Source organism: Peromyscus eremicus, chromosome X (assembly GCF_949786415.1).
Source record: "Peromyscus eremicus chromosome X, PerEre_H2_v1, whole genome shotgun sequence".
Classification (NCBI taxonomy): domain Eukaryota; kingdom Metazoa; phylum Chordata; class Mammalia; order Rodentia; family Cricetidae; genus Peromyscus; species Peromyscus eremicus.
The window spans coordinates 24,330,051-24,344,163 of NC_081439.1; the positions used below are offsets into that span (position 1 = coordinate 24,330,051).

The window sequence follows — 14,113 nt, forward strand, 5'->3', positions numbered from 1 at the left end:
ACATTTTCATAAAGAGCATTATTGTTTAAATTACTTTGCCCAGACTCCAACAAGAATATCAGCTATGAATAGAAAATGCATGAGGGTTGGGATGCTGGCATAAACCAGATAGTCAGCTCTGCCACTATATGTCTTTGCCAAGGAAATCTGATTTTCCTGCATTAAACAGCAGGTGTAAGCTGTTTTAATTAGGCAATAAAAATCACAACCTGGCCCTGAAACTATAAAGACAAAATTGTACAACATCATGAATCTTTTGGCACCATAGTTAATTCAACTATTTTTGATGATTAAAATGGATGTGTATAGATAAGAGACAAAAGCAAAAAGCAAAGTCAGAAATCTTCTTTCCATGTTTGTTGATTTCTGGTGATATATTATTTTACTATGCATTAATAAACTCCATTACCATTCATGAAACTGGTGGAGATAGGGCTGGTATACTTCATAACATCAAACAAAACATGAATTGATTAGAGATATCAAATCTCCTATTCCATACAATGGGAGCATATCTCAAGCTACTCTGGCCAACAAGTAGCCTTTATTTGAACAAGCATTAATCAAAGTTTATTTCAAAATTTTCTCATCAAAGGTAGATAACATAGTTCTGTACAGATCAGAAAATCTTCTTTTCCGCTTTGGCACTAGCTTGTTTCATAGTTTTAGAACAATTAAAAATTGACCCAAGCAGAAGGTTATGAAGGATAGTGGATCAGAAAGAAAAATAGTGCTGGGAAGATGGTTCAGGGGATGAGTTTACTTGCTATGACGACAAGAGCTCCATAGTCTAAATCACTAATGCCCATATAAAAGACAGGTTTGGCCATGCATGTCTGCAATCCCAATGTTGGAAGACAGACACTTAGATACTAAGATCTTGCTGGCCAGCCTGGTTCAGTGAAATGGCGAGCATCAGGTTCAGTGAAAGACTCCTTCTCGGGAGAATAAGGTGGAGAGTGATAGAGGAAGACACCTGTTGTGGGAATTCCGCCATTCGGCCCAATGACCAATTGAATGTAACACTTGCTAATAGTTCTTATTGTTATAGTTTTAGGTAGGTTAGGATTAGAACCTTCCTGTTTTAGACATAAAAGGGGAAAAGTTGTGGGAATTCCTCCATTTGGCCCAATGACCAATTGGATGGAGTGTTTTCTGACCTTATGGGCGTGGTCTGCTCTGAGGATAAGTGAAACCTTAAAAACTGTGGGTCACGTCCTCTCTTGGGTGGTCGGAGCAGGAGCAAGCTGCAGGGAAGCATGGCTTGTAGTTTGGTTCTCATCGCCCTTGGGCAGAACATCAGGACAATGACAGCTGGATCAGCAGCAACATCTACCTTGTTCTGTGTCATGAGTGTATCTTATAATTCTCATTCCTTAATAACTCTTCCCTGGCTCCTTAACTCAGTGCCCCTCATTAGACCCCTGACTTGCTTTTCTCGCCTCCAGATATGTGTATCTCTGCTGCACATGTACAGATACACCCTCTGTCTCCCCACATAAAAGAAAACTAGCTGGTAATAATGAAATTGTCCTATGAATCCCATTTTGTTTCTTTTTATATTAAAACTAATGCTTGGTTGATCGTAGTCACTGTGAATCCTCTCCACTACAGGAAACTTCTCACTATACATTTTCATAAACAATCCCCTTTATTGATTTTGGGACGAATGTCACAGCTCTCTGGGGTCAGCCTAGTGGCTAGGAATGCACATTAATTGGCACATTAGTTGGCACACTGTCCTATGGAAATTCTTGCCTGAGGAACAAAGAGAATAGTCCCTGTAAAATGATTACCCATAATTCTGTCCTGGAGATCAGTGTGGGATAGAAAATGTCCTAACTCATAAACAAATGGTCTCTTGTCTTGGGAAATGCTGTCACATCTGAAACTAGAAAAACAAATTGTAGGGTGCAAGCAAATATGCTCATGACTTGCTTTTCTCCTTTGAAATTGGGTTGAGTGTGCAATCAATGAGACACTGGCTCTAGAAATCTTTCTCAAGTTTTCAAAAACATCAAGAGCATTGAGAAACCATCAGTGAGAATTGCCTCCAAAGAATGTTAACACAATGCCAAAACGACAGGAAGTACAACAGATAGGTGCTTACCTAGAGCTAAGAAAACCTAAACTACTCAGTCGCCTCTACTTTCCCACCAGATCGGTTTGTAAACTATATGAGCTGTAAAGCTATAAAAAACAATACATTTTCTTTTCCTTAGTGAAAACAGGTCCAGAGTAACATGAACACCATTAGCTAGCATCTCTAAAATACAGGACCTATTGAGCAGCTCAAGAGGTTTGATCTGCTCCATTTCCATCCTGGGCTGACTCACCCATCCTGAACTTATCTTGTGGTTCCTTGCTCTAGGTAGCTGATACTTGGTGGGCACAGCACACTACAGCCTAGTGCTGATACTTGGGCCCAGCACACCACAGCCCAGAACTCCTGAACTCAAGTGATCTTCCTGCCTTGCCTCCTGAGTAACTAGAGGTGCCATGTTTCTAAAATAATAATAAATTAATAATTTTAGAATGACTTAAATTTGTCTTCCATTTAGTTATCTTTTTCTGTAGTTGACTCTCCATATAAAATAATGATTGTGAACAAAATTTGAATTTCTGTACTTCTTGGAAATTGTGTCGATCAAATGCAATTTATGGAGCACTTACTAACAGCAGAAATCCTTGTCCTCAGTGGCATAGATAGAAAGGTATTGAATTTTTATCCTGAAAATATTCTATACTTCAGTTGTGTAGATAAAACACATATGCACGAACACTAAAATGGGTCAACTAACTATAAATACGTTATAAAACCTAAATATGAGTGGGACCACTGTGGGCAGAGAAAGGATCATACCAAAGATAGAATTTGAACTACTCCTTAAATAATTATCTGGAAATGGAGAAATGTGAGAATTTACACAGTGGAAAAATTTTAAGCAGGATTTCTGAATCTAATAACTAGATAATTCCTTATCCTGTACTCCTGATTTCAGCTTCAGATATTCCTAAGTGTCCCTAATTGAGATTCGCTAGACTAGACATAGGTATTAGGGGGTTGGGAGCATTTATTTTCTTTCCTAACATTGGGATTTTTCAATGCAAAATTATTAGCATTTGGACTGAAGAACTTGTTGGCTGAGGAAATCCTGGGCATTATAGGATGTCTAGCAGCATTCCTGACCCATACTAGTAGCACCTCCCAGTGGTTGTTACAAGTAAAAGTATCTGCAAACATGACCAGGTTTCCCCTGAGGTGCAAAATCATTCCCTCAATTTGGGAACCACTGGTGTAAACAATGAGTCATAACAGGAATGGAGTTGGCTTCCCCAGAGGTAAGTAGAGTTGCTTAAACAAAGTGCAAAGTTTGTGTTAGGAAAGAGTAGGGTAAAGTTAAATAACTAGGACAGACACATACTGTACAGTATCTTGAATACTAGAGCATGCAAAAGGCAGCCATAGCAATGCTTAAGCATATATGTTTCCAATTGAACTTTTTTTGAAATTCATCCCATAGAAGCAAAAGGACAAAGTGTCACTAGAAGATATTGACTGCAAAGGGACCTACTGTTACGATAGCCAGATCTACCGGTTTATGGCTGAGCCTGTAATGACATCTTTGGAATGAAAAGTAAAGAGTAAACACCGATGCTTTGCAGATAGAAATGTGAAGTCTATACAATAGACTAAATATTAGAGTGAAGGAAAGGAAATAATCAATGGTGAAAGCAGAGTTGCTAGTGAAAGGACTCTAATGAAATGAATGGATGAGGGGACATTTAATTAAGACTCTGCAAATAATAACTATAGACATTTTAGAACTAGCACAAGTGCACAGGAGATGTCATGGCTGAGGGATGGCTTTGGAAACACAAAACCCGAATTCTGTGGATGAATGCAAGGAAAGAATCTTTCTCTTTCATATTACACTCTACTCTGGAGGAGGGAGCCCTAGGTTTTTGGGGTTTTTTTTAGAGATCCCGGCTTCTTCAGCGTATGGTACTGCTGCTTTTTCTGTTTGTTTGTTTGTTTGTTTGTTTGTATTACTGTCTTGAATGAAAGACATCCAAGGTAGATGTAGAAGGGTTAAGTCCTTAGAGAAATTTAGAGGCCCTCAAATAGCATTCATAGTTTCTTCCACATTCCATTGTGTATTCAACTGGACTAGAAAATCTAGTTTTACCGGTGCAGGAAATGAGATTCACACGAAGTCTTTGCTGTAGGATATACACCAACAACACTTCTACCACCCTCAAATACACAGAAATAATAAATCTATGGAAGTGGGTGGGTTTATTAAGAGTGTGAATATAAAGTGGAAATTAAAGCAGAAATAGTTAAAGAGACACAAGACAGAGAAGAAGATGTCCCATAGAGGAATCGCATATATGGTCAAAGAGTCTGAGAGGGAACCAGGCCTGAGTAGAAGCTGAAAATGTCAAGAGGAGAGATAGCCCCAAGAGGAAGAAGAATGTTGGCTTTTGATAAGATCTTTGCTTTTGCACACAAAGAACTGTATGGGTATTATAAGACGTATGCTTATACCTCATTTGAAAAATGATCATTAGAATATTTTTTATGATGATATAGAAACCTTGACTCTGTCTGCTTGCCTTCAGTGCCTTCTCTGCTTGGAATGTACACCTATGTATGCATCATGATGTCCTCATCCCTAAAATGCACAACATATACAAATCGCTGGATTCCCCGCCATCTTCTATGTTCGGGGCTTTGCCTTTATAGCTTCTTCTATCCATTAAACTCCTGAAGGCTAAGGGCTGGCGAACACTTTCAATAAACAAACACTTAGTGTTTCAGGCTCTGCAGGCCATTTGATTTTAGTCACAGCTACTCAACTGTGCCATTTTAATATAAATGTAGCCATAAGCAATATGTAACTAAGCAAGTATAACTGTGTTTCAATAAATATTTGGCAGATATTCAGTGAGTCAGAGCTGACCCTTGGGCTATGATTTACTGCTCCTGGTCTACTGTGAAGAAAGTCCCCAGAACTGTAATGAGAGAACTTCTGGGAAGAATCAATAAGCATCTTAGTCATCTGGCATCTTCTGATTTACCTTTCACAAAACCCACTACAATGCTTTCACATATCACTAGGCTATGAATGTCTATTATGTTTTGCATTTCTTAATATTGTTTTTGAAACTGCTTTCTTCAAAACTATTATTGTTATCATTATTATTTGTGTGTGTGTGTGTGTGTGTGTGTGTGTGTGTGTGTGTGTGTGTGTATTTGAGTGTTGAGTGTATGTGTACTAAAATACACTGTAGAGGTGGAGGTCAGAGAACAATTTTGGGAGTTGGTTCCCTCCTCCTACTGTGGGGTTGAAGTAGTACCAAATGAAGCCATGGGGCTTGATCAGTAGATAGCTATACCTGCTGAGGCATCTTGTTGGCATAATTAAGTACTCTTAAAAGGAGACTTCCCATGATGGCATATATTCCTATAATCACAGTGTTGTGAAGACTGAGGTGAGAGGATGGTGAGTTACAGGCAAGCCTGGCCTATATAGCAAGACCTTATCTCGAAAACCTAAAACTAAAATTAAATGTAAAAATAAAAATCTCTCTAAAGAACCCAAGTCAGTGAATCATAGCCTCATATTCAGAGCTTAGTTACCATTGAAAAATTATTTTGCAAGTTTGTAGTAAGTAGTTCAGGAAGGGATCATGTAAGCCCAAGAATCATAAAAAGAATGTGACAGGAAAAGATGTAAGCTAAAAACTTCTAAGGATTAGCAGCCAAATGGAGAGAATCTGACATTTGAGCTGGTTAAAAGCAACAAAAAGGAATTTCAGTCCTGAGAGAGCAACACCAAGGGACATCACATCGTATGTAATAGACATTTCCCAATACCCTCTAACTCCATGTGAATAATGCATTCAGTGTCAGCACTTTAATGCTGGAAAGAGGTTCTTCATTTGAAGGAAACTGAGAGACCAACAAAAATGATTAAGATAGTGAAAGAATTCACTTATGACCAACTATAAAAGAAGTCAAATATGTGCTGAGCCTGCAGATGGTCAGAAGGAGGTAGAAAAATGGTTTAGAAATTCCTGAATGCTGTAAACACCAGGAATAGGAGAAATATAGTCAGCTCTATTGGGCTTTGCTCTGTGTATGAGTATGTTTCAGGCAGTGACAAATTCTCTTCATTATGAGATCTTCAAATATTTACAGGCAATCTGAATAATATATAACAGGGAATATTGTGATTAGTAACATTATATTATCATAAAATAGGGTTGTTTTACATGAGCAAGTGCAAGACCAATTATTGCTTACTAAGGAAAAACATTCTAAAATTCTAGGTATGCTAAGAGAATTTAAAAACGTTATATTACACTTTTTATAAGCATCTAATATATAAAGGATATATGCAGATATGTGTGGATGATACGTCATAGTTTAGGACTATCTGATTTAATGCAAAATGCCTATATTATTCCTTTGTTTCATCCACTTGTTCATTCATTCGTTTATCCATCTAAATATCCACACTACATTATTTATTCTTTCTTAATCATTTTTATTTTTGAGATTTTAATATAATCACATTTCTCTCTTCCTTTTCCTCCCTCCAAACTCTCACATACCCCTCCCCATTCTCCTTCAAATTCATTGAATCTTTTTCCACTAATTGTTGCTTAATTTATATATATATACATATATATATATATATATATATATATATATATATATATATACACATATATATATACTCATGACTTGCCAGGTTCTGTGTTGGTTATACAAAGAGTAATTCTGCCCAGGGTCATTCCTCTAAAAACAACCAACTTACCCAGGCACACACTTACAAAACAAGCTTACAGTCTATTGATAGGGCTAGAGGAGCAGGTGACTAAGAAAGAAAGAATAAATTCAGTAGACTTCAGTAAGAGGACAAAGAAAATGCCCCCTAATCCAGATGGAAGAAAGGAGGAAGATTTAAGGATGCTTCCTAGGAGAGTTGGCATTTCTGACAGGTTTTAAGTGATTCTGAAATGCCTCCGTCAGACAAAATATGAATACTCATCCCAGGTAGAAATAGTGGTACATTCCTAAGGAAAAGGATACTAAAGCACTGGGCCAACTTAGAAAATATAAGTGGGACTGGCAAGTATGTTCCAATTGTCCAAGACAAATAGTGTAAAGCAGACAGCAATCTTAAAGAGAATAAGTGCACTACCAGGACAACTGCTGTAAACAGTATTTTCTAGACACGATAGGGAAGCTGCACTTCCAAAATTGCAACAGTATGGTTGGCCTAAGAATACCTTCATAATGTCAGCACCAATTGTCTTACCAATGTGACAAGGGGAAATTTCACAAGGCCCTACCCTTAGATGAAGAGCTACAGGGAATTAATGACTACTAAGAGAAGGAGAATCAGTCTTCTCCACGGACCCACACCCCTGATAGGTTATTCAATCCCATGTTCTCAGCCTTATACTCATGTACATGAGCAACACTAAATAGATTAAGTAGGGGTAAATGAATAAGTGTGTGTGTGTGTGTGTGTGTGTGTGTGTGTGTGTGTGTATAACAATACAGATTAAAAAAGAAGAGGCCATGAAATTAAAAGGGGCCTTGGGAGGAGTTGAAGGGAAAGGAAAGGGGTGGAAATTATATAAATACAAGTATACATGTATGAAATTCCTCCAAAATAGAAATAGTAATAATAAGTGCATTCTATTAAGATTGTAGGTATTCTCACTTCTTTGTTAATTTCTCTCTCTTCCTTTAACAAAAAGCACACCTATATGTGGTCAAATACTTACAAGCCTTTCTATAGGACTTATTCTAGAGTTGACATTATTTTAAACTCTGCATGTAGTAAGTGATTTTCTTCACAACCTCCTCTGTGCGATTGGTACTGTGACTGTTCATATTTGACAGCTGAGGAGTGGAGTCACCACGGTGAAGCCACTTAGAGATGTTAGCCGTATTCCATAGCGATGGACTTCTTCCTCACCCTTGACTTTTTACTCTTTTGCCCTCTGTGCTGCTGTTAACTTTCTAAATACAGAGACCATTTTGTTATCATTCCCTGCCATAATGCTTCCAAAAATGGGTCTAACAAATAAGCACAGAGACAAACAGATATTTGGGGAGAAAGATGTTCACAGAAGCAAAATTTGTAGTTGGAGGAGTGAAATTGAAAATAACCTAAATGTCTCATAATATGTGCATTCATTGGAAATGATGATTTAGAAGTAAGTTAAAATGCATGAGAAATACCATAAACGTCAAAGGAAATGGAGGCTATAAGCCATGTGACTTTAGGAACTGTGTTTATTATGTGTGGTCAGAAAAGAAATACACTAGTCAACACTCTGTTTCAATTGAATCTTGGCTTTCATGTTTTAGTTTTGTGCCTTTAGGTAGTAATTTAACCCTTCTTTACTTCTCAGAAAACGGGATAACACAATTGTTATTGGGCTTAACAGATGTATACATATATAATACCTAGAAGAATGCTTGGCAAGTACTTAGAAAAGAAAAAGAAAAACATAGTAGGTAAGACCCATAAAAATTTAGAACTGAATAGTATACACCCAGCTGGCAGGTTGCCAAGTATTTTGGCAGTCTGGGATCTGCAATGTTACAGCAACTCTGTATTTTTTTTCTTCCTGTACTGTGAAAATGTGTATAGAGTGAGATGTTGATCCTTGCAGAGCAGTGAGAGTAACAAGTTCCCTCTTCCCCATGGCCATTGTCTCGTATGTCTCATATTTAATCTTCTAAGTGGTACTAACATGACTTTTGTACCTTTTATTTTTTTTACCATTAAAGCACTTTTTTATTGCTACATATTTATGAGGTATACTGGGGTATTTGGTAATTATTTTTTTCTTAACTCTGAAACTTGAACACAAAGTCTCACATGTGCTGAATATGACTGCTACTACTGACCTATACACTAGACCCTGATGTAATATTGTAATTCATGTGCATATTAAGGAGGGTCAACTCAGGGAAATCAGCATACCCTATATCTTGAATTTTTACTATTTTTTCCAGCCAGTTGATCCAAAATTTTCTTTTCTAACTATTTTGAGATATATGATGAATTATTGTTAACTATGTTCATCATTCTCTGAAATATAAAATTAGAATTTGTTCCTCCAATTATAGCATTATATCCATTTACCCACTTCTTCCAATCTCTGGCAGTTGCTAATCTACTCTTAACTTATATGAGATAAAGATTTTCAGATTCCATATAAATGAGATAATTGTTTCATTTAAGTTAGTGTCCTCCAATTTCATCTGTGTGTGTGTTTCATTAGATCACACACACACACACACACACACACACACACACACACACACCCCACAGTTCCTTTGCCCAGTCTTCTATTGGTAGACATTTGTTGCAGCACTAGTCACATTAGCTTTCTAAAGACTAGAAAAGACTTGACCATGACTTGTGCCATTCGAATAATGTAGAATTAGGTTTTCTGGAAAGCCTTCATTGCTTCCTTCTTTTTCTCTCACCCCATCCTGCTCCTCAGGTCTCCTATGTGAAGGCAATTGACATCTGGATGGCGGTGTGCCTTCTGTTTGTGTTTGCTGCCTTACTGGAATATGCAGCAGTGAACTTCGTCTCCAGGCAACATAAGGAGTTCCTTCGTCTGCGGAGACGACAGAAAAGGCAAAATAAGGTAGGGTTGTCTCTCAGTACAGAATCATACAGAGCTTGAGGTGGTTAACCAAGCAATGTAACTAAAAAAAAAAAAGAACTCATAATGAATAAGAAAATTAACTTGATTTTTGTCCTAATAAATTACTGCTCAAACTAGTCCTTTACTATTGTGGATAAGGTTATCATATTTAGTCGATATAATTACAAGTCACACAGCTAAACTTGATTTCCAGGTAAATATATTTTAATATAAATATCACCCAAATAGTACATGGTATGTAATTATACTGAAATTATTTGTTGTTTATCTGAAATTCAAATTGGCTTGAGCTCTCTGATTTTTATCCAACAACTCTAATTGGGCATATAGATTCAAACTAACAGTTATTTTAAATCCTGATTAAATATTGATAATTTGCATGTATGTGACTGTGTGTACTTAACTGATTTGATGCTTTTCATCAGTGGATCTGCCTTCATATACTGTGATCTTTTAATACAGTTCTTCCTGTTGTGGTGATCTCCAATCATAATTTTTTTTCATTGTTATTTCATAACTGTAATTTTTCTACTGTTCTACTCATAATATAAATATTTGGTATGCAGTACATCTGATATATGATCCCTGTGAAAAGATCATTCAATCACCAAAGGGGTCTTGACCCACAGCTTAAGAATCATTGCTTTATGTATTCTATGTCCTACGTGTGCACTCTGGACGTTGGTGGATTTATTTAGGCTGATCTCCTTATCTTGACATTAGTACAGATAACTCAAGTTTTACCTTACTTAGAGGTTTATATGTCAACTTTATAGTTTAATATCTCCAATTGAGTAGGTCCCAAACTTGCCTGAACATTAGAATCACCTAGACAATCTTCAAAAATCCCAAACCTTGGCTGCTTTCTACTACCAATTAAAATCCTTTTTCAAGATGGCACTCAGTTCTTCCTCAGCTCCCAAGCAATTGAGTGTGTGGGTGTGTTTGGAAAGCAAGCCCTGGTTTCTATCCCAGTCCCATGAAGAATTCCAGAAGCATTGTGCCTGGTTTTCACTTCTGACTGGAAGAGAAACATGTCTGTTGATATAAAGAGTGTTACCTTCTATAACAATACCACTAAAAAACAAGTCAAAATTTAATGTAGACTGCATAAGCTATTTTTCAATATCTGCCCCCCTAAGACTCCGTAAACCTGCTGGTGAAGGTAAAGCAAACACTGACTTATATGCTATTATGCTGGAGCTAAAAAAACAATGTGTCAATCTTACTGCTTACAAATACCTAGATATAAAGCTGGAGCATTATTAGATGCTGAGGCATTATTAGATTACTTTGAGGAGTTTGTATGCGTATGAGCTCCCTGAGTCCTGGCTGCATTTACCAAAGGTTTTTAAAAGCACTCCAAAAACATACTGCTGGTTGACCTCTCTCTTACACCTAGCTCCATTTCAGAAACATTTTATCTGTTCAGCCTAGGAACACACACACACACACACACACACACACACACACACACACACACACACGAGAGAGAGGGGGGGATGGAGACACTCATGCACACAAGTATACACACACACACACACACACACACACACACACACACACACACACACACACACCTTTTCTCATACATTGCCTTTTTACATTAAGCTTATATAGATTTTATCCCCGTGGAAGCTAGTTATTTCTTCAGAGAATCATTTGTTCTGCCCATGAAATATTATTGAATTGTGATGCTATTTCAGCTCATAAACAGTGCAGTTTGCACCACAAATGTTATGATGATGTAATTGTCTGTGGGTGGCTTAAGTCACTCAGCAACCTCTTTTAGGACCTAATACTGCCAAGGCTCCCCCAAATTTTACCTTATCATAATGGGATTTGTCTAGGATTTTTAAGGGAAATGCTGATTCTCAGTGAACTCCACTGAAGACATTGATTCTTAAGTTTTGGAGTGGAACGCCGCAGGTGATTCTGGTAATGAGAATGTTAAAAAAAAAAAAAAAACAAACAAACAAAAAAACACTATTGGCTCACTCCTTATGACCACAGATGGAAAATGATTTTTAGTTTCCTTCCAAAATCTGAATAACTGGCAAGATATTTTTGGAAGGCAGTGTAGAAGATTCTTAAGCTGTATCTGAGCTCTATGGGAATGAATTCTGGGATTTCTTGACAATACTGGCATAATAGAATAATAGCCATTAAAGACTAGCACATTTTTAAATATTTAAGTAAGAAATGAAGAGAAGAAGGGAAACCACAGAGTAAAAGGAAAGTAGAGATGAAAGAAATGAGGAATGGAGAGCAAGAAGGGTACAGAAAATCAAATGGCAACCTGATCAATCAACCCCAAATATGTCATCAAATGGTACAAAAGGAAATAGACAAGTGTTTTAATTAAAAGACAAAGATTGTTAGAAGAAATGAAAACCCAAATAAAATCCAATTCCTTCTTGCCTATAATACATATAGTTATAAGGGCAATACAGAAGCCTAAAATTAATAGTAGATAGAAAGAAAGATAGATAGATACATAGACAGACAGACAGGCAGACAGATACATAGATACATAGATAGATACATAGATAGATAGATAGATACATAGATAGATAGATAGATAGATAGATAGATAGATAGATAGATAGATGACAGATAGCATGAAAATGCTAATCAAATAAAGCCAGTTCAGTGCCTTTAATATTTGAGAAAGTAGACTTTCAAAATCTGCTACTAAATCCAGGCATGTGGACTCACAACTGTAATTCCAACACTCAGGAGGCAAAGTGGAGTTTTTTGTAAGCTATAAAGGCCAGATTGGGCTGCATAGGGAGTTCTAGGCCAGTGATAACTTGTGTGTGAGAACAAATACACAAAATTATTACTTGTAGTAAACTGACAACATTGTCTTGGGGTATACAATGACTAAATTAGCAAATAGAAGCAGATAAAGCCACAATCATAATGAACAATTTTAACATACATCTTTCAATAATTGATAGAAAAAACAAGTGAAAGATCCTTAACGATGTAAATTTAGCAATAGGATTAATAAACTCATTGTACCCACAATTGAAGAAAATATATACTTTTCAAGTTCAGAAGGAACATTTTGTTAAGTTTACCATGAGCTGTACTATAAAGCATGTCACAACAAATCTCCAGTGTTCTAATTTGTTTTTCTGTTACTATAATGAGCACATTGACCAAAGGCAACTTTGTGGAAGAAAGGGTTTATTTGGCTGACACTTCCAGGTCATAATTCAACACTGAGGGGAGTCAGGATAGGAATCTAAGCAAGAACTCAAAGCAGAACTTAAGAGAAATGATAGCCAGCTCATATTCAACATGGCCTGCCTATACATGGTGCCGTCCACAGTGGGATGCCCTCACACCCCACCCCAAAAATGCCTATCATCAGTCAAGACATGTCCAAAGGCAATCCTATGGGTGCAGTTCTTCAATAGAGTATCTCCCTTGCCAGGTGAGTCTAAGTTTTGTCAAGTTGGTAACAGCTACTACCTAGTACATCAAAGGACTGAAATCGGTTATAAATTAAGTACTGAATATGTGATCTAATCAAGTGAATTTGGGCTAAATATCAATAATAAAATGATGACTACAAAAATTTTCTTAAGTTTAAAAATTAAAACATACCTTTAGGATCATCTAAGCCTTAAAATAATTCACAGGGGGCATTATAAAATATTTTAATTTAAAGATAAATTATATATATCAAAATACAATAACTGAAACAAAGCCAGCTTATTTTGGAAAATGCATACTTCAAAAGACTACTTTATAAAAGCAGATTTGAAAATCAACTATCTGAACAACTATCTTAAGAATATGGAATAACAAATGAGAAGTAAAATAAAAAGTCTGTAGAGGACAAAATTTAATTAACTAGAAGAATGCTCTATTGTCTACTACCTAGATGAGTATTTTCAGTTTAGTACTTAGAGAGATACTAGACTGTAGTAGATTAAAGATTAGCTAGTGGGTGAGAATGTTCAGAAACCAAGAGTAGATTACTTAATAATTTAGCATTCAAAGGAAAAGATGGAGTAAAACAAATTTTTGTACACTTTCACTCCTTAACATGATCAGACTACTCACCTGCCATGTATTCTTTCATCAGTTTGTTGAGCACCTATTATGATAAGCCAGGGAATGTGGGGTTGCAGTGGAGTTGAATTACAGAGTCCCATTCGATACGATCAGGTTTAGATGCCTATGAAACAGCTCAGTAGAGTTGGCAAGTAATTAGATAGATACATATGTTCATGAGAGGGATAAAACACATGTATCTTGGGAATGACCAGGAAACAGATGTTGTCTGAACTCAGCAAAAATGGGTGAAATCACCCTCCAAGGGAATGAAAATGAAAATGCTCTGAAAAATGGAGCACTCCATCTCTTAGAAAGCATGTCT

General features: G+C 36.7%; 1 protein-coding gene across 4 annotated transcripts in view; it reads left to right on the plus strand.

Moving 5' to 3' along the window:
* Window positions 1–14,113, plus strand: part of Glra2 (glycine receptor alpha 2) — a 193,542-nt gene that overhangs the window by 128,373 nt on the left and 51,056 nt on the right. For all 4 annotated transcript variants that reach the window (XM_059250738.1, XM_059250736.1, XM_059250739.1 and 1 more), the window contains one exon: window positions 9,547–9,696. In XM_059250738.1, coding sequence (XP_059106721.1) covers window positions 9,547–9,696 — 150 coding nt within the window. The remainder of the gene's footprint in view (window positions 1–9,546; window positions 9,697–14,113) is intronic.